The sequence below is a fragment of the Cervus canadensis genome, chromosome 25 (genome assembly GCF_019320065.1).
Source record: "Cervus canadensis isolate Bull #8, Minnesota chromosome 25, ASM1932006v1, whole genome shotgun sequence".
In the NCBI taxonomy this organism is placed as follows: domain Eukaryota; kingdom Metazoa; phylum Chordata; class Mammalia; order Artiodactyla; family Cervidae; genus Cervus; species Cervus canadensis.
The window spans coordinates 1,135,675-1,155,879 of record NC_057410.1 but is presented as its reverse complement, the minus strand read 5'-3'; the positions used below and the strand labels follow the sequence as shown (position 1 = coordinate 1,155,879).

Here is a 20,205-nt window from a genome sequence, read left to right as displayed (position 1 = left end):
CTGGGAGATAGTGAAGGACAGGGAAGCCTGGCGTGCTGCGGTCCATGGGGTTGCAAAGAGTTGGACACGATTGCGCGACTGAACAACAAAAGTATACAGTGAGTCTGGCTGGGAGGATCATCCCTGCTTTTGTAATATCTCTCGTAGTAGTAAAATAGTGATAGTTTTAAAGTAACTTGTCAAGGTCACACAGCCAGTGGTAGTAGAGCTGGAATTTGCACCTAGAGCCACTGTTGTTCCACTGATGTCACTGCCCAGCACAGAGTTGTATGTTTCTCGGAGCTGCTTATAAATGAAGTGACTCTGGTCCTGTGACCCCTCAGTAGAGGCTACTGGAGAAACAGACCTCAGGCACTGGATAACTTGTCATCCCTTTTACTTACCTGATTTCTGTAAGCCATCCATTTACGCTTGCTGCTGCTGCTAAGTCACTTCAGTCATGTCCAGCTCTGTGAGACCCCATAGACGCAGCCCACCAGGCTCCTCCGTCCCTGGGATTCTCCAGGCAAGAACACTGGAGTGGGTTGCCGTTTCCTTCTCCAATGCACGCGTGCATGCTAAGTCGCTTCAGTCGTGTCCGACTTTGTGTGACCCTGTGGACAGCAGCCCACCAGGCTCCTGTGTCCACAGGATTCTCTAGGCAAGAATACTGGAGTGGGTTGCCATTTCCTTCTCCCCATTTAAGCTTATTAGTATATAATTTGTGAGACAGGAAATGGTATACTGTCCCAGACTAGCAGAGATGAAAAAGTCACTAGTTTCCTCATGGATTCAAACAGAAAAAGGACAACAAACTGTGGCCTGTCATTGAGTGGGAGAATATAGTCCAGAGGATATAGGAGAGAAGATGTGTGTCTCACACACCCCAGCAGAGGTGTGGCTGTGCATGCAACTGGAGGAGTGGAGAGGGGATCAGATGAGATTGGCTCTCATCTGATTATCAAGCATAGCATTTCTAGACGTGTGTAATGAATTACTGAATATCCTCTCTGTGATATAAGTTTGCTTATAGCTTTGCTTATTATTATTTTGGCTGTACTGCCTGGCTTGAGGGATCTTAGTTCCCTGACCAGGGATTGAACCCAGGCCCTGGTAGTGAAAGTGCTGAGTCCTAAACACTGGACCACCAGGGAGTTCCCTGTGACGTACGCTTTCCCAAATGGCTCAGAACCTGCCTGCCAATGCAGCAGACGTGGGTTTGATCCCTGGGAAAATCCCCGGAGAAGGAAATGGTAATCTACTCCAGTATTTCTGCCTGGGAAGTCCCCTGAACAGAGGAGCCTGGTGGGCTATAGTCTACAGGATCGACAATCCATGGGGTCCCAAAGAGTTGGACATGACTTAGTGAGTGAGCGTGCATGCAACCTACGGGATAGAGGATGAACTTTTCTTCCTTAATGTCTTTCATTTTGGAAGGATCACTTTTCTCACGATGCTTATTTTTCAGACTGTCAGTGCTGAGGAGAGGCCTTTATAGGGAAATCTTGGAGGGCCCTGAGGTCTTCTCTATAGAGTCGCAGTTTCTTCATTGATGCCTAGCAAGTTTGGATCTGCTGCTTATTTTAGAATGAAGATAGGAAATCCTATATGGAAAATAAGGTTATCCTAAAAACTTTTCCTCCCTTATGTTGACAAAATACAGAATGGCTTTTATTTTTCACATTCTAGTTGACATTGATGGAGGTGGAGACAGTTGCGGTTTGAGCGTGGGAAGTCTCTTAGCTGCCACACCGTGCGCTATGCTGGGCTTTGTTTCGTGCTCAGAACTGTCTCAGGTTCACCTGATGGTGGCCAATTTGCATTATCTGGCATGGTCAAGAATATGATTCTTACGTATTCTTAACTAATTTATTCATTCTTTAAAAAGCTTTACTTCTAGTTTTTTTGTTTTATTTTTTTAAGAAGTTACTTAAAAAACCTCACCTAGCGGACTTCCCTGGTGGTCCAGTGGTTAAGACTCTGTGCTCCCAGATTTGAACCCTAGTCAGGGAACTAGATCCCACATGCACAACCGAATAAAAACAAAACAAAAAACATAACCTAGGACTTCCCAGGTGGCGCAGTGGGCAAGCTTCTGTCTGCCAGTGCAGAGGACACGGGTTCAGTCCTGGTGCAGGAAGATTCCACGTGCTGCAGAGCAGCTAAGCCCATGTGCCACAACTGCTGAAATCTGCGTGCTGCAGGGCCTGCCACAGAGTAGCCCCCACTCTCCACACTGTGGGAGAGCCCTCACGCCAGCGAAGACCCAGCACAGCCATAAGTAAACAAAATTACACATTAAAAACCGACATAACCTCGGTCTGCTTATTATTTCATCTTGGGAGCTTGATAAATCTTTCTACCTGAATTTGTCTGTCCTTTTTCAAAATGTAGTAACCAGAGGAGTTGCTTTTTCTGTATCACAACAGATCATGTCTCTCACATGTCAAATTAGTGTGTGCTAGTATATCCTAAGTATCTGATGTGTCAGACTTTGTCAGTAATCCTAGCTTCTGTTTCCTATCTTTCTTCCTTTTTCTCTTTGCTCTATCAAAGATAAATTTATTCTTTAAAAAAATTTTTTTTTAAATTTTTATTAAGATCTATTTATTTTTGGCTGTACTGGGTCTTAGTTGCCACACAGTGGCTTTGTTCAGTTGCAGCGAGCGGGGGCGAGTCTTCATTGTGGCGTGTGGGCTTCTCATTGTGGCGGCTGCTCTTGTGGAGCTCGGACTCTGGGGTGGTCACACTCAGCAGTTGCGGGGCGTGGGCCAAGTTGCTCCACTGCATGTGGGTTCTTCCTAGACCAGGGATCAAACCCACGTCCCCTGCATTGGCAGGCAGATTCTTAACCACTAGGCCACCAGGGAAGTTCCTCAAAATAATGTTATGTATTTATTTATTTTTGGCTGTGCTGGGTCCTTGTTGCTGCGAGGGCTTTTCTGTAGTTTTGTACAGAGGGGGCTTCTCCGTAGTTGCAGTGTGCGGGCATCTCACTGTGCTGCGCAGGCTCTGGGGTTCGTGGGTTTCAGCAGTTTAGGCTCCCTGGCTCCAGCGCACAGACTCAATAGCTGTGGTGCACGGGCTTAGTTGCTGTGTGGCTTGTGAGATCTTCCTGGACCAGGGATCGAACCCATATCTCCTCCAGTGACAGGCGGATTCTTCACCACTAAGCCATCAGGGAAGCTCCAAAGATAAATTTGTTCTGATCATCATTCCTACTAGTGTATCACCTCATATTCAGTAGAGGGTAAAGAACTTTTTAACCATACTTCTCCCCAATGAGCCACTGCATTTTACAGTTTAAGTAACTAGCAGTAAAAAAAAAAAAAGTACTAGCAGTTCTCTCAGCAACCCTTTCTTTACATTTAAGCCACAAAACCCAAACATGGGAAAGTAGTCATGGTAGACACAACAAAATACTATTCCTTAGGGCACTCTTAATCAGTTTTCCAGCTCTGACACTTTTCAGAGCTGTGTTCTTGAGACCATAGTATTTCCCATGAAAAAGGAGTAGAAGTGTTGCTTGATTGATGATTTGAGTTTTGCCGTTATGATCACTTTTCCTGAACTGTGTGCTTTTCAAATTCCTTTAGTCGGGTAACTATACTGTCTTCTTCTGATGTCTGAGGCTATAGATAGGATAACGTGAAAATTAACAACTATAATAATGAAACATGATATGTATTAAATATACTTTTTCTGCCAACATGTCCATGCTTTCCTGTCAAAAAATGGCTTTGGGAATCTTCTGTAGACCCTGAGAATGGGACTCTGGCCTTAACTGAGGGGGAGAAAAAAGGATGGAGAATGTTAAATATTAACGATTGAGGGCTAATATCTAACACAGAGGGGTAACCTGGGCTGGGAGTTAAAAGAGTGGTGCTTATACCGGGGAAAGACTCCTCTAGGCGGCTATTTTGGTTCTTCTCCCTAACTCTTTGTATCACTACAAGGCTGACTTTTTAAGAATACTTGCCATACGGTCACTGCCCAGATTAGGAGCATGCTTCCTCTTCTCTGCTCTTTTTCCTCAACCCCCTCTCTCCCCACTCTGCCCTGTCCATGCTTAGGTAGGAGAAGGGTAAGTAAGGTAGATGGAAGGGTGGGGGCATTCCTTCTAGAATATTTCAGGTGACATAACCTTGTTTAACCGCCAGTATTTTTTTCCCCTTTCTCTCCCCTCCTACAGAAATGGAGGCAAACGACCATTTTAACTTTACTGGCCTTCCCCCTGCACCTGCTGCCTCAGGACTGAAACCCTCTCCCTCCTCAGGGGAGGGGCTCTACACTAACGGGTCTCCCATGAACTTCCCCCAGCAAGGGAAAAGTGAGTGTGAGGGCCATGTGGCCTGGGAGGGAGTGGGCATCATTTCTTTAGAGTGGATTGATGGGGTCAGCGGGCTCTCCTCTGGGTTGGCTACTTCACCGCAGCTCTCTTTTATGTCAGGTGGGAAGGGAGGAAGTGAATCCTCAGAACTCCAGCTGCTGGAGAGAAATCAAGCTTCTTAGAGCAAGTTCTAGGGGTTTATGGAAGAACCGCTGTTAGTTTTAAGGTTGGAAGAGATTGGAAAAATATACTGGCCTTTTCATCTTAGCTTGTTCTTCTGTTAGCCTGGTTCCCTGGCTACTGCCCCAAAGTGGTGAGGTGGCTACTGCTTCTGATAACCAGGTTGCACCCGTGAGAAAGAGATAAAGGGTCAGTCCTCTGAGAAACTGTTTTTAGAGATTGGAGTAGCCGCCCCTGGGACTGTAGGAGGAGGCGTTGGGTGAGGGTTGGGATGTGTTTGCCTTTTAGTTTGTGCAGCGGAGAAGAGGGCAGATGCTTGAAGTGTGTGTGCGGCTTCCTGTCCTTGTGGATAGAAGAGAGGGACAGGGAGAGTTTTAAGTTTACCTACTTCCCCAGAGAGAAACATCTGTAATTCCAGACGGAAGTGCTGCTGCCAGGATCAGGTCTTCCGCTGGGTTTGGCTTATCAGTTGCTCTCTGCAGTGGCTCTGCCAAGTACCTCTCTACTCTTGCCTCGGTTTCAGTCAGGTCCTTTATGGGAAGCGCATATGCTTCCCTCCTTCCTTGCAGCAGAAAAAGACTGCCATAGGCTTATGCTTAACCACCACTCCCTCCTGTCTTCAACAAGAGGGTTGCAGATAGAAACTCCCTCACACCCCCACCTCACCTGAAGCTTCCTTAGTGTTTTGGTTTCTTTTGTTTGATTGCCCTCCAGTCCAGAGGCTGCCATGGGTGTTGAAAGGTGAAGTCTGCAGTACTGGTCATGCAGAGATTCCACTTGGTGCCTGTTACCCTGTGGGGTACAGTGCCTATGGGGAGGGGCCAAGTCCGGTCTCTTCTGAGCTGGGATCTTGCTGCCGTGGTGACTGCAGATTCTATTCTTAGCCCGGCACAAAGTGCTGGGTCTGCATGTGCCAGTGAGGTGGAGGCTGTCCCTTCTGGTGCCACCGTGGGGCCAGACAGGCACTGGGGAAGGCAGGGGGCGGGGGAAGGGAAACGGAGAATGCAGTCATGCCACTCCAAGGGGAGAACTCCTCCAGGGGGTGAGGGTGGGGAAGAACGCAAGTCACTGTAGGGATTCTGCAGACAGTTTTATTTAGGAAAGAAAAAAAAAATTAAAAAGCCCTGAGCGTCAGCAGCATCCATCTCCCTGCTGGTCGTTTCTGTAGTAGGCCAAGAGAGTTCCCCAGCCCTCTACTCAGCAGCCTCAGCCGCAGTTGCTAAGCTTACATCCAGGAGCATCTGGGTTTGGTGTTCCCTGGAGACCAAAAAAACTGTAACTAGAGTAGAGGGGGAGTCCCCCACCCCTTTCCCTTTTCTTTTTCTAGTCAGTGCTGTTCCTTTGGTAGAATTGATACTGTTACTTGCATATATATCTGAAACTGACCCTTTTCCCTCCTTCTCTGCCAGGTTTGAATGGGGATGTGAATGTTAATGGCTTATCTACTGTATCTCACACTACTACTTCAGGGATTTTGAACTCTGCTCCCCACTCCTCCAGCACCTCACACCTCCATCACCCCAACGTGGCCTACGACTGTCTCTGGAACTACTCACAGTACTCATCTGCCAATCCTGGCAGCAACCTCAAGGACCCACCCCTTCTCTCCCAGTTCTCGGGGGGACAGTACCCACTCAACGGCATCCTTGGGGGCAGCCGGCAGCCTTCATCCCCAAGTCACAACACTAACCTTCGGGCTGGGAGCCAGGAGTTCTGGGCCAACGGTACCCAGAGTCCCATGGGGCTTAACTTCGACTCACAGGAACTCTATGATTCCTTTCCTGACCAGAATTTTGAGATTATGCCCAATGGACCCCCTAGTTTTTTCACCTCCCCACAGACTTCTCCTATGTTGGGATCCAGCATCCAGACCTTTGCACCCTCCTCCCAGGAAGTAGGCAGTGGTATCCATCCTGATGAGGCAGCAGAAAAGGAACTTACTTCCGTTGTGGCAGAGAATGGTGCTGGCTTAGTAGGCAGCCTGGAGCTGGAAGAAGAGCAGCCAGGTATAACTCATGTGGGTCCGTGAGCTGGGTTGGGAGAGGGAAAATGGGGCTGTGGGGGGCAGTGGCTTTTTGAGGTGAGGAAAACTTGTCTTTCCAGCTCTCTGCAGTGGAGGCTGATTTGCATGTTGGTGATTAGCAGAGCCAAGTGGCTGGTGTTTTTGTGGCAGCAGCACCAGCTCGAGAGTGGGAGTGCAAATTATTTCAAGCTCATGCAGAGCTGCTGGCCTGGAGAGGGCAGGTGGGCGCACCCGAAGCAGCCCCAGCAGACGCCCTCTGTCAAGAAAGGCTGCTTCTCAGACACAGGCAGGGGCTGGGGCATCAGCAGGAGGCACAGGGGCCAGTTCAGTCTGACTGGGGCAGGGCCAGGCTGGCTACTGAAGCGGGCTGAGCCCTAAGCAGTGATCCGCACGGGAAGGAGGGAGGGACGCGCAGAGCACACGTGGTGTCTCCTCGGTCTCCTTTCTTTTCTGTTGTCCTTGGCATGGGTACCTGTGTGGTCCCTTTCATCCTTTCCCTCAGAATGTAATTTGCTGTTGATTCCAAGAACAAGGGGTGACCACCCTGTAAAATCACAGGATGTTTTCTCTGACACCTGTTCCCACTGGACGGGAGAAAATAGCTGAAAACATGATGGGTTCTTATCTCAGACCCCACTCTTTTCCCTTTTTATCTGCTATGAGACCTTACACATCTTGGTTTAATCAAAGTTCTTGGTATTTTCGGTACCCAACATAGAACTGGCACCCATAAATGTTGAAAGAAGGATCATCCGTCCTTCTAGCAAAGATTGCCTACTGTAGCTGACTAAGCCGTTGGAGGCACTGACTCTGACCTTTGCCCTCTCCTGGGATATCCTAGAGCTAAAGATGTGTGGCTACAACGGCTCCGTCCCTTCTGTGGAATCATTACACCAGGAGGTCTCAGTCTTGGTCCCTGATCCCACAGTGAGCTGCTTAGATGATCCTTCACATCTTCCTGACCAACTGGAAGGCACTCCGATCCTCAGTGAAGTCTCTCTCGAGTCTTTCAGCACTCTGGCTCCGGGTAGGCTTGGAGACTGACTCCCTTCAACCTGTCCGTGCAGAGGGTAACTGACTTACACCACCTAGAAGAGATGGTAATCCAGGGAAACTGTTTGGGATCCTGTGGCAGATCAAAGATTCATGCCCCTGGCCTGACTGCGCCAGTTGCACTCTGAGCTGAATTGGTTCATTTCCCACATTCTCTCCCAGTGTTCCTTTTGGCCAGGAGCCCTGGATAGGGACTTCTTACCACACAGTTGGGCTGTTTGGGTTCTCACTAACTGGAAAGAAAACATTACGTTTTACCATACTGTTTTATGATAGATTCTAGAATTTTGTGTTGGTCTGTGGGTTAATAGAACCGTTGCCTTTCCTTCCCTAATATTAGAAAGAACCTTCACCCCGTAGGAACTAGAATTGGATGTATTCACACTAATATTTCTTAAATCTCACTTCCTGATTTTCTACCCCTGAAGAGCCAGTGAGTGGAGGACTCTACGGCATAGATGACACAGAGCTGATGGGTGCAGAGGCCAAGCTGCCTCTAGAGGACAGCCCTGTGATATCTGCCCTTGATTGCCCTTCCCTCAATAATGCCACGGCCTTCAGTCTCCTGGCAGATGACAGTCAGACTTCAGCCTCTATTTTTGCCAGCCCCACCTCGCCACCTGTCCTCGGGGAGTCTGTTCTGCAAGGTGAGTGAGGAGAGCTGGACAGAGTCCTGACCTAGGGAAAGGTGAACATGCAGGCCTGAGGGCCGGGGGTCTATGAGAACACCTTGCTGGGAGCTCAGGGGCCGTGGGACGGTGTATGGTGGGGCTGAGAAAAGGCATTCTGACTTCTGCTCTGTGCGCAAAAGAACGTGTGGGATAAGACTTGGAGTTTACCGGAGAAAGGAGCCCAGAGGCCTTTGTTGGCTCCAGGTGAAAGGTATTCAGACAGTGGCAGCAGCAGTCTTGCCCTTTAACCTTCATGAATGGTAGGGCAGGACAGCCAGAGGCCGTTTCTCTTTTTCCCATCCTAGGGGAAAGCCCTTGAAGTAACCTGGCTTAACTTAGTCCAGGTTTGTCTGAGTGGATTCTCTTGTTTTATAGGGTCATTTTTCCTTTATCCATCCTGTCCCTTTGGATTCTAGATAATAGCTTTGACCTGAATAATGGTAGTGATGCAGAACAGGAGGAAATGGAGACTCAGGCTCCAGACTTCCCACCTCTGACCCAGCCAGCCCCTGACCAGTCGTCCACTGTTCAGCTGCATCCAGCAACCTCGCCAGCAGTCTCACCAACAGCCTCCTCAGCAGTCTCCTTGGCAGTGTCTCCAGCAGCCTCCCCGGAAATCTCCCCACAAGTCTCCCTGGCAGTTTCCACAGCAGCCTCTCCAGAAATCTCCCCAGCCATCTCCCCAGCAGCCTTCCCAGCGGTCTCTCCAGCTTCCTCAGCAGCCCTCCCACCAGTCTCCTCAGAAGTCTCCTTGACAGCTTCCCCAGTGACCTCCCCAAAAGCCTCCCCTGCAGCTTCCCCGGCAGCTGTCTTCCCGACGGCCTCCCCAGCAGACAAGGATATCAGCAGTGTTCCTGAAACAACTGCTGACCTGGAAGACACCATTGTAGAAGGAGTCCCTCCCTCTGGGAGCGGTGAGTCTCTAGATTCTGTCCCACCCCTGACTGGTTCCAGGTCCTCATTGACCTGTTGTTTCAGTATTTTGCTTGACCTGTTAACTTGGGTATCCCTGTTTTCCTCCCCCAGGTGATGTCCTGAGGAGACGTATTGCTACCCCGGAAGAAGTTCGTCTTCCCCTCCAACATGGGTAAATGCTCTAATTTGTTACATGCCTTGACCTTTGACACATTTAATGAATGATTCTAGGAAGAAGGGCAGGGAGCTCTCATCTGAGATGGGGGAGGAATGGACTAGACAAGAATGGGTTAAAGGATAGTTATCTGCAATGATGATGTTTCTGGGCACAAGATGCTTAGGCGTTCTTTCTTCCTTTGTCGTGGTCTTCCTTCCCTCACCCATTCTTTCCTCATTTTGTGGCCACTTAGTTTTTTCCTCGAGGGGTAGTGCTGTTATCTTTTCCAAATTCAGCTGGTGGGTCTGGGGTTCAGGTGTCCAAATGAGTTAATTTGTCCTATTATGTTTGGAGAAGGAAGAGCAGTGAATGGGGAGTGGCTTCATCCCCATGAATTGGGATTTTTTTTTTTTAATGTACTCTAAGGGCAGGAACAGTATGTGACCAGAATGAACAAGCCAGCTAACACCAAGGGCTTTGTAGGAATAACTGCCTTCCTGATCTTCCCCACCCCCACCCCTCTAGGCTACTTGTGGTCACCAAGTCTGAGTTCTGCTTTAAGTTTTGAGAGAAAGATAAGGCTTAGTCTTAGAATAATCTGTTGCTCAGAACACAGAGTTCCTTACTAAACCCTGGCCTCTACGGAGTCATTTCATGGAGTCAGCAGTGAGTTTATTCCTCTGCTTGCCTCCCTGTCCTCTGTCATTTCTGCCTTTATTCTCTTAGGTCTGTATTCTCTTTGCTGGAAGCCCAGTAATCTGTCCCGAATGGCATTAGGGAGGGGTTTCTGACTGCTCCCCTCACTGACTTTGTGCGGGACGGGTGGAGGTCTGTCTGGGCTTGTGCAGTGTGGCGTGTTGCTTTCCGCTGAGGCACTGAGGGGCTTGAGGCTCAGGCCTGCTTTCTGGCCAAGCTTGTATCTCAGAATGGGCCTCTGCATCTACCTGCAGTTCTAGTGAGACAGGTGCGGGGAGGGCCATCTGCTTAGTGGGGTTGGCTTCTGGGTGGCTTAAGCGTGGGTAGGGGTGTGACCTGGCGGCAGGGCCCGTGTGCTTCTCTGGCAGATGGCGGAGAGAGGTGCGCATCAAGAAGGGCAGCCACCGGTGGCAGGGGGAGACCTGGTACTACGGCCCTTGTGGGAAGAGGATGAAGCAGTTCCCGGAAGTGATCAAGGTAACGGGGCGCCCGTGGGCTCGCGTAGGAAAGCGCAGGCTCCTCTTTCAGGCCCCGTGGCAGCAGGCTGGCATTGTCTGCTCTGGGGCTTGTTCTGCTCGTGTTGCTGGCCAAAGGGCATGGCAGGACTGTAACTTCACTGACGCCACTTTACCTCCTCCTCGTAGTACCTGAGCCGCAACGTGGTACACAACGTCCGTCGGGAGCACTTCAGCTTCAGTCCCCGTATGCCTGTCGGTGATTTCTTCGAAGAGAGAGACACACCAGAGGTGCACACCCAAGGGTTAAATATACTTTTGTAAATATGAGGAGGAGCTGGTGGACAAGCTGCAGCTTCCTCACGGGGTTTGGAGATTCCCCGGCATCAAATGGTTCTGAGGTTCTGGTGGCTTGCACGAACTTCGGTTGTAACAATGTCTTCCTTCTTACCTCAGGGCTTGCAGTGGGTACAGCTCTCAGCTGAGGAGATCCCATCCAGGATTCAGGCAATCACTGGGAAACGGGGCCGACCTCGGAACACTGAGAAGGCCAAGACCAAGGAAGCCCCGAAGGTGAAACGGGGCCGAGGTCGGCCGCCCAAGGTCAAAGGCGCCGAGCTGCTGAGCAAGACAGACACCCGCCTGCTGAGGAGACTGGAGGCCCCAGGTGCCGTGTTAACCCGCGGGTTCTGCTCGCTCTGAGGCATCTGAAGTGGTGATGAATTGGTTCACGCCTGGGTTTCCCAGGAGTGTGACTGACATCTGGATGGAATTAATCTGAATTACCTTCCCCTCTCTGGAAAGCAGCATCAGGGTCCTAGCACTTCTGTGGTATTTTTTTTTTTTTAAACAACCAGTTCCTTTCTTGAGTTTCTCTTTAGTGGAGCCTTGTGTGGGGAGGTGGGGGTGGTATCCCAGGAATAATTATGAAAGGAGAGAGCGTTCATGCTCTTTCTGACCGTCTTTAGCTTCTTACCTGTCTTACTGGTCTGGCTTGTCTTGTGTAAACACTCATTGCCACCATCATAGAGGTTCAGAATTCACATCTGAATCCAAAAGATAATTGGTACTGTTTTAGTGGGATGGACAGGTAGGAAGTGTCTATAATTTTTCAGTACATATTGCCCTTACCCTTATATAGTATGAAGAATGTGAAAGAATTTGGAATTAAGTATCTCCTATTCAGAATTCCAGCTCTGCCAGATTCTGACTGTATGACCTGGAGCAAGTCACTTATATTTTGAAAGCCTCATAGTGGTTCGTCTGCAGATAGTATCTATCTAAACTTAGAGGCTTGCTGCACAGATGTGGTGGTGGTAGTATTTCTGTGCCAGAATAGGATAGGTACTACTGTATCAAAAACGTCAGTTCTAAAACACTGTTGTCTGCAGAATCACACCTCAACATCATCTTCCAAAGGAGAAGAAATTCAGATATTTTAATGGAGCAAGACATAGGAGCTGAACATAGGCAATAACTATGTCAGACTTGATAGGGTTCTACTAAAGTGTCCATTATCTGGGCCCTTCCTTTCTGGCACATTCCTGCTTAATTGGTGCTTCCAACTCAAGACCACCTGCTTTCTCTGGCAGTTTTCTGTTTCCTTTCTTAGTTCTAAAATCAACTTGTCAGGCAGCCTGGGAGAGGGACAGTCTCTAAGGCTGCTTTGCTGTTCTGGCCTCCAGGACCCTTTCTGCAGCAGTCTAAGTTTCAGAGGCTGGTGCTTCTGGGCATGAGATGCCATTTGTGTTACCTCCATAGGAGGTTCCTCTCGTACATTTTTTTCTCCCAGTGTTTTATGTATACTTAAAAAAAAAAAAAAGACAGGCATCTAGTTTCTTCAGGGAGTTGTTTGGAGGCCAACTTTGTGAAAGGCATGTGCTGGTCTGGATGCTGGAGACTGGTCTGCCTGCCTCACTCTTCATTTTTCTTTTTGCTCTCACAGAAACACTGAATGAGGAGGATAAAGCAAAGATGTGTAAAGTCAAGAAGAAGATAAAGCAGAAGGTGCAGCGGGGAGAGTGTCAGACTACAAACCAAGGGCAGGTGAGGGACATCAGAGAGATTCCACAGTAGGTTAGCTTCCCCTACAGCTACTCTGCCGTCTTTTCCATCTCCCACGCCTGCCACCTGCCAGTTAGAGAATTTGGCTTGTTCAAAAATAATGTGGGCATCTCCAGGGTGAAAGAATTGATCCATTGCCAACCCCTCATCCCATGTCTCAGCTCTTCTCCTCAGCATCCTTGTTTGTTTTTGAATCCTAGCCCAAGCAGTGATGCTTTTAGAGTTTGAGGAGAAATGACTTCCTTTATGGTTTACAGGCCAAAACCAAGAGGAAACAAGAGACCAAGAGCTTAAAGCAAAAGGAAGCCAAGAAGAAATCCAAGGTAGGTACTTATATGCACAGGCATAACTTGGAAGTCACCAAACTGATTTTGCAAGACATGTGAGTTGGTCATGTTTTATAGTCATGTTTCTAGGTGTAAGGTGGGGAGGATGGGGACCAGGGAAGGGTGGTGATTTGAGTCTTCACGGCACTCCTGATTTCTCTCCCCCTTGGGTGGACAGGCTGAGAAGGAGAAGGTGAAAACAAAGCAGGAAAAACTGAAGGACAGAGTCAAGAGGGAGAAGAAGGAGAAGGTGAAGACGAAGGAGAAGGAGGCGGCGGCCAAGACCACGCCGGCGGGGAAAGCAGATAAAGTGCTGGCCACCCAGCGGCGCTTGGAGGAGCGGCAGAGGCAGCAGATGATCTTGGAGGAGATGAAGAGGCCCACGGAGGACATGTGTCTGCCCGACCACCAGGTAGTGAGGGGCGAGCAGGTCCTGGAGGGCCGTCCGGGAAGACACTTGTGTTCAAGGAGGAGCCTCCTAGACGCCCAGGCTGTTGCCGTCCCGCGTGTTTGACGGAACACCCGCCGCTTTCATCCCTACAGCCGCTGCCTGACTTCTCCCGCATCCCGGGTCTGCTCCTGCCGAGCGGGGCCTTCTCAGACTGCCTGACCATCGTGGAGTTCCTGCACAGCTTCGGCAAGGTGCTGGGCTTTGACCCCGCCAAAGATGTCCCTAGTCTGGGGGTCCTGCAGGAGGGGCTCCTCTGTCAAGGCGGCAGCTCGGGCGAGGTGCAGGACCTCCTGGTGCGACTCCTGAAGGCTGCGCTCTGCGACCCTGGCCTGCCCTGCTACTGCCAGGTGAGGCCCTTTCCTGGCGCCCGAGGGCTGGGGTCCGTGCTTTCCTCAGTTTTGCGTTCTCTGAGTTGAGCACATGAACGCCCCTCCCAGAGTGATCCGGAGAAGCAAAGGGAGACACACACATGGTCCCCAAAAAGAGTGGTTTGACGTAACAGTTTTTCGACTTCACAATGGTTCGAGAGTGATAGGCCTTCAGTAGAGGTCCTAAGGTTTTGATTTTGATCTTCGCCTGGACTGGAGACATGCGATAGCGCACTCTCAGAGTGCTGGGCAGCGAGTCAGCCACGCACGTCACTTTTGCAGCCATTCTGTTCCTTACTTTCAATGCAGTATGCAGTAGATTGTGTGAGATAGTCAGCATTTTATTATTAAGTGGATTTGTGTTAAATGATGATTTTGCCTTCCTCTAGGCTAATTTAAATGTTCTGAGCATGTTTAAAGTAGGGTTGGCTAAGCTGTCATGTTCTGTAGATTAGGTGTATTAAATGCGTTTTCAACTTACAGTATTTTCAATTTATGATGGATTTTTTGGGACATGACCCCATCATAAATTGAGGAAGATCTGTATACTACACGCTCTCCCTTGTAATGTACTGCCTTTTTTCTTAGGTTCCTTCTCGCTGCTTTATGATTTTAGGTCCTGAGTTTCCATTATTATCTCCAGGGCCAAGTGGAGGAAGAGCTGTAGTTTTTTCCTGGTTTTGTTTTCCTCTATTTTTTATTTTTCCTTCTGATCTCCCTCTGCTTATTTTATTCATTTTCCTTTAATACAGTTTTCTTTTGTCCCTGTCCTTTTTCTTCTCTCATCTTATCCTACCGGCTTTCCTTCTTAACTTTTTCTGTCTTAACCCCATAGTTCTCTCCTTCTATGTTTCCTGCTCCAGACTGACTTAAGTTGTTCCTCTTTCTCTCTTAACTCCCTATTATGTTCTCCTCCAAACAGTCCTTAAAGATCTTGGGGGAGAAGGTGTCCGAGATCCCACTAACAAGAGACAATGTATCTGAGATCCTGCGCTGCTTCCTCATGGCATATGGAGTGGAGCCAGCCCTCTGTGACAGCCTGCGCACCCAGCCTTTTCAAGCCCAGCCACCCCAACAGAAGGCTGCTGTCCTGGCCTTCCTTGTGCATGAGCTCAATGGCTCCACCCTCATCATCAAGTGAGTGGCTGGGGTGGGGATGGTTATCATGTGCCTTGGTCAGACTGGGGTAGAGGAGGGGTTTACCATCTAGAAATCTTGGGTGATGTGTGTCTGCAGCCATGCTTTGGGCATGCTGGTATGACCTGGACCGGATCTCACTCTCCTTCCTGGGAGAGCGTGAGCCTCACGCTGCCGCTCACCCAGGCTGGGCTCTAGGCTGAGACCCTCTCACCCTTGGACCCCGCTTCTGTGTGTGTTGACACTTCTCCCTCGAGACACTGTCCCGTTTCCCTGCAGCGAGATTGACAAGACTCTCGAGAGTATGTCCAGCTACAGGAAAAACAAGTGGATTGTTGAAGGCCGACTGCGGAGGTAAGGACAGGACAGAGGAGAGAAGGGGGAAGGGGTGAAGCATACCCAGGACTTCTGTTTGGAACTTGGTGTCCTTAGCCCCTCTCCTGGGGTTGAGACTGGTCCAGGGCCCAGGATGGATTGATTCAAGGTGTTCCTTTTGTGGCGGTATCATGTTCCTCACCACAGTTTCCCTTAACCTGTGTGTGTCAAGATTGAAAACTGCTCTGGCCAAGCGCACGGGGCGACCTGAGCTCGAGCTGCAGGGGCCGGAGGAAGGCCTGGGGCGCAGGCGCAGCCCTCGGGTCCTGGAGGAGACCAGCGGCCTGGAGGAGGAGGATGGGGAGGAGGCGGCCGCAGCCGCTGTCCACAGCCGCAGGGCTCGCAGGGACGCAGAGGTACCAGCCCAGACCCGGGGAAGCGGGAGGTGGAGAACGCGATTTCCTCTCTCTCGAATCTGATGATTCCCTTTTTCTCGGTGTCTACTTGTTTCTTCTCCAGGTTGATATCACAGCAGCTAGCATCCCAGAGCTAGAGCGCCAGATAGAGAAACTGAGCAAGGTATTGTGCTTCAGCCTCCCAGGAGCTGGAGATCGGGGCTGGGTGGGAACTGGTCACCTTATGAGTTGGGCCTCGATGGTATCAATTTTATAGGGAAGCTGAGAGCCATGCCCTTCTCCCATGTACTGGACGAAGTCACCATTCTCACCCTGCAAGTGTGTTTTTCATTCATCTTCCTTTTCCACTGCCTACCCAGCGTCAGCTCTTCTTTAGAAAAAAGCTGCTTCACTCATCCCAGATGCTTCGAGCAGTCTCCTTGGGTCAGGACCGCTACAGACGCCGCTACTGGGTGTTGCCCTGTTTGACTGGTATCTTTGTGGAAGGAGCAGAGGGGAGCTTAGGTAGGTGTGTCGTAGGACCCTGGGTCGAGTCCTGGCTGACAAAGTTAAGCGATTCCTTTTCCTCTGCCTAGCATCTTGGGCGTTTCTGATTGTGTGACAATCAGTTTAGCATGCTGTGGTTAAGAGCGCAGGCTCTGGAGTAAGACAGCCTACCTTCTGCTCTGCCATTTACCAGCTGTATGCTTCTGTTTTCATTTGTGAGATGGAATTAATAATACAGTGTATATGTTATAGGGCTATTGAGGGGATTAAAGTAAGTTAATAGAATAATAACTTAGAATAATGTGTGACATAGCTGGTTCTCAATAAATATTAGCTTATGTTTATGCTGATGATAATTACTTGGGAACATAGTTTTTCCTTTGCAGATACAATGCTGGTTGCCCTATAAGCATTTTCCATTGCAGTCTCAAAAAGTGGGGGATTAAGTCCCAAGAGAAAGTATATGTCCTGTGTTTGTACACCCTCTTTCTTTCCCATTATATATCAGTGTGTGTCTTATGCTCTTCACTTTGCTTTACAGTTCCTGAGGATGTGATAAAGCAGGAAACTGACTCCTTAAAAGTGGCAACCCATTCAGCAACCAGCCCAGCCTCCTTCTCTCTGAAGAGGGAGTTAGCTGGCTCCAGCACCTCTGCCAGTTCTCCTGCCCGGGCCCGAGGCCGACCTCGGAAAACTAAGCCTGGCTCTATGCAACCTAGGCACTTGAAATCTCCTTCCAAGGGTCAAGGTTCAGAAGAGCCTCAGACCCAGCTTCAGCCTGAGATTCAGTCCCATCCTCAGCTTCAGGCTCATGCCCAGCCCCAGCTTCAGTCCCATCCTCACTCTCATAATGGGTTCCTGGAGCCAGAAGGCTCCCCATTGTCTCTGGGTCAGAGCCAGCATGACCTCAGCCAGTCAGCCTTCCTGTCTTGGCTGAGCCAGACTCAGAACCACGGCTCCCTGCTCAGCAGCTCGGTCCTCACGCCTGACAGCAGTCCCGGAAAACTCGACCCGGCCCCGTCACATGCCCCGGAAGAGCCAGAACCTGACGAGACAGAAGCCAGCCCTGATTCTCAAGCTCCCTGGTTTAATTTCTCAGCCCAGATGCCCTGCATTGCTGCCCCTACACCACCCCCTGCAGTTTCTGAGGACCAGCCCACTCTTTCCCCTCAGCTACCTGCTTCTTCCAAGCCAGTAAGTAGCCAGAATTCGTGGTATGCACTTATATTCATCTGGCCACAGGCTAGGTTGCCTGACTGTGGGCTGTTGCCACGGCTGGGGGGAAGGGATGAGGCCAGTGGGGTCCTGTCAACATGCAGACACCCCCATCCATCACCTTGTGTTTCATCTCATTCATAGGGGAGCAGAGCCAGTGCCGCCAGCTCCTGTTCTCCAGGGCCATTCTCTTCCACGCCTTTGCTGGGCATGGCTCCTAAAAGGCGAGCAGGAGATCCTGGGGAAACACCACACAGCCCTGCAGGGCAGGGACAGCCGAAGCGGAGAGGGAGGCCTCCCAGTAAGTTCTTCAAACAGATGGAGCAGCGCTACCTAACGCAGCTGACAGCCCAGCCTGTCCCGCCCGGTGAGTGAGCTCGGGACGGGATGGACTGAGGGTGCAGGTGGGAGTGGCATCAGATGTGGACCTTGTAGTTCCCATCGCCCACGTCACACAAGTGAACTGTGTTCACAGAGATGCGCTCCGGCTGGTGGTGGATCCGGGATCCTGAGACGCTGGATGCCACGCTCCAGGCCCTGCACCCCCGAGGCATCCGAGAGAAAGCGCTTCACAAACACCTGAGCAAACACAGGGACCTCCTGCAGGAAGTCTGCCTGCGGCCCGCAGCAGGTCAGGCCTGAGCGCAGGAGCCCAGGGCAGTTCTGAGCTGCTGCTGTGGGTAGTGAACAGCCTGACGGGGTTTTCTCTGCCTTCTGTCTTCTCAGACCCCATCTTTGAGCCCAGTCAGCTACCTGCCTGTGAAGAAGGGATTGTGAGCTGGACCCCCAAAGAGAAGACGTACGAGACAGACCTGGCCGTGCTTCAGTGGGTGGAGGAGCTGGAACGGCGGGTGATCCTGTCTGACCTGCAGATTCGGGTACCCTGGGCTGACACTGGGTAGGGGGCTGCTGAGGAGAGGGTGTTCATCTCGTACACGCTGTTAGGAAAACTTGGGCTTCCCATTTTGCAAAGTGACCTCCCATGGCCCTAAATGGGTCACATCTTTTTCTGTGCTTAATGTCCTTCCTTTATAATGAGTTTTATTTCTTTCTCCCACCTGCAGGGCTGGACATGTCCCAGCCCAGACTCCACTCGTGAAGACTTGGCCTACTGTGAGCACCTAGCTGATTCCCAGGAGGACATCACCTGGCGGGGTCGGGGCAAGGAAGGTCTGGCACCCCAGCGCAAAACTACCAACCCCCTGGACCTGGCGGTGACGCGGCTTGCTGCCCTGGAGCAGAACGTGGAGCGGCGGTACCTGCGGGAGCCCCTGTGGCCCGCCCACGAGGTGGTGCTGGAGAAGGCCCTGCTCAGCACGCCCGGCAGCGCCCCGCAGAGCGCGCCCACGGAGATGTGAGTGCCTGCCCTCCAGTCCTGGGTCTTGGGGAGAAGGCGTCGATTTAACAAATCCTGCTCCTCATCCCCAGATCACCCCTTTCTCCCATCAGATCGTATGAGATCACCCCTCGCGTTCGGGCCTGGCGCCAAACGCTAGAGCGATGCCGGAGCGCGGCCCAGGTCTGTCTGTGCCTGGGCCAGCTGGAGAGGTCCATTGCCTGGGAGAAGTCCGTCAACAGAGTGGTAAGGAGCCTGGGGAGCCGGGGAGGTGGCGCTGGGATGGCTGGGGCGAGTGGCAGGCAGAGAGGTGCGAGGGCTCACCCTGACTCCTCACAACCCTGGTCCAGACCTGTCTAGTCTGCCGGAAGGGTGACAACGATGAGTTTCTTCTGCTTTGTGATGGATGTGATCGTGGCTGCCACATTTACTGCCTTCGGCCCAAGATGGAGGCTGTCCCAGAAGGAGACTGGTTCTGTGCTGTCTGTCTGGCCCAGGTACATCTTCTGCTATCTCATTCCACTCCCAAGCAAAGCAGAGGTTTTCTTTCTCATCCCATTTACCACCAGTCTTAAAAATATCATTCTTACCATGCCTTCCATCTCTCCTGGGAAAAGGTTCCAGATGACGTGCTAGGAGACCTGGGTTCTGGTCCTTTTTTGCACAAGTCACTTAAATTCTACCACCTGACTTGCTTTCCTTATAAAATGGGAGTGATTATATTTTCCTTTTTCACGTAACCCGAAAGGGTGAATAATAAATTCACTGACTTACGCATGAAAGTATTTTGAAACCTCAGTCACACTCAGACAGGTGGTCCTGTGCTAGGTCACTCGGCCCTGTCCGACTCTTTTGCAACCCTGTGGACTATAACCTGCCAGGCTCCTCTGTCCATGGGATTCTCCAGGCAAGAATACTGGAGCGGGTTGCCATGACCTCCTCCAGGGCATCCTCCTGACCCAGAGGTCAAACCCACGTCTCCTGCATTGGCAGGCGGGTTCTTTACCACCCGTGCCACTTGGGAGACCCCCCCAGACAAGTAGGGACTGTGACAAAGTGGAGAGCAAGCAGAGTACGCATCTCTCGCTGCGGCTGACCTCACCTTTTTCTCATCCTCAGCAGGTGGAAGGAGAACTGACTCAGAAATCTGGTTTCCCAAAACGAGGCCAGAAGCGGAAAAGCAGTTATGTGCTGAACTTCCCAGACGGTGACAGCCGCCGGCGCCGGCTGCTGCCAAGGGGCCGAGAGAGCCCAGCAGCGCCCCGGTGCTCAGAGGAAGGGCTGTCCCCCTTGAAGAGGCGGCGCGTCTCCATGAGGAATCATCACAGTGATCTCACGTTCTGCGAGTGAGTTGAGTGAATTCTGGAGACAACCAGCTCTACGTTTTCCAGAGTAGAGGGCTAGGATGGGTGTGTGATTTGCTTCCTGACCGTGTATCATCACTGTCTGTTTCGTAATAGGATTATCTTGATGGAGATGGAGTCCCATGATGCAGCTTGGCCTTTCCTAGAGCCTGTGAACCCACGATTGGTGAGCGGGTACCGGCGTATCATCAAAAACCCTATGGATTTTTCCACCATGCGGGAGCGACTGCTCCGGGGAGGGTAAGCAGACGTCGCTGATGCTCCCGGC

The 20,205-nt window shown here is 50.8% G+C and overlaps 1 protein-coding gene across 6 annotated transcripts in view; it reads left to right on the top strand.

Annotated features, from left to right (window-relative positions):
* Positions 1-20,205, top strand: part of BAZ2A (bromodomain adjacent to zinc finger domain 2A) — a 34,572-nt gene that overhangs the window by 11,552 nt on the left and 2,815 nt on the right. For 3 of the 6 annotated variants that reach the window (XM_043447218.1, XM_043447220.1, XM_043447219.1), the window contains 27 exons: positions 4,172-4,309; positions 5,899-6,495; positions 7,354-7,539; positions 7,994-8,212; positions 8,653-9,150; positions 9,263-9,323; positions 10,373-10,481; positions 10,649-10,750; positions 10,916-11,126; positions 12,405-12,505; positions 12,781-12,846; positions 13,028-13,261; positions 13,393-13,647; positions 14,591-14,805; positions 15,085-15,159; positions 15,353-15,536; positions 15,640-15,699; positions 15,896-16,040; positions 16,564-17,216; positions 17,382-17,604; positions 17,713-17,868; positions 17,964-18,115; positions 18,302-18,591; positions 18,687-18,819; positions 18,924-19,070; positions 19,693-19,919; positions 20,034-20,177. In XM_043447218.1, coding sequence (XP_043303153.1) covers positions 4,174-4,309; positions 5,899-6,495; positions 7,354-7,539; positions 7,994-8,212; positions 8,653-9,150; positions 9,263-9,323; positions 10,373-10,481; positions 10,649-10,750; positions 10,916-11,126; positions 12,405-12,505; positions 12,781-12,846; positions 13,028-13,261; positions 13,393-13,647; positions 14,591-14,805; positions 15,085-15,159; positions 15,353-15,536; positions 15,640-15,699; positions 15,896-16,040; positions 16,564-17,216; positions 17,382-17,604; positions 17,713-17,868; positions 17,964-18,115; positions 18,302-18,591; positions 18,687-18,819; positions 18,924-19,070; positions 19,693-19,919; positions 20,034-20,177 — 5,579 coding nt within the window. In that variant the 5' untranslated portion in view covers positions 4,172-4,173. Of the gene's footprint in view, positions 1-45; positions 99-4,171; positions 4,310-5,898; positions 6,496-7,353; positions 7,540-7,993; positions 8,213-8,652; positions 9,151-9,262; positions 9,324-10,372; positions 10,482-10,648; positions 10,751-10,915; positions 11,127-12,404; positions 12,506-12,780; positions 12,847-13,027; positions 13,262-13,392; positions 13,648-14,590; positions 14,806-15,084; positions 15,160-15,352; positions 15,537-15,639; positions 15,700-15,895; positions 16,041-16,563; positions 17,217-17,381; positions 17,605-17,712; positions 17,869-17,963; positions 18,116-18,301; positions 18,592-18,686; positions 18,820-18,923; positions 19,071-19,692; positions 19,920-20,033; positions 20,178-20,205 lie in introns of those variants that run through there. The other 3 variants (XM_043447221.1, XM_043447222.1, XM_043447223.1) reach the window with 3 other exon arrangements.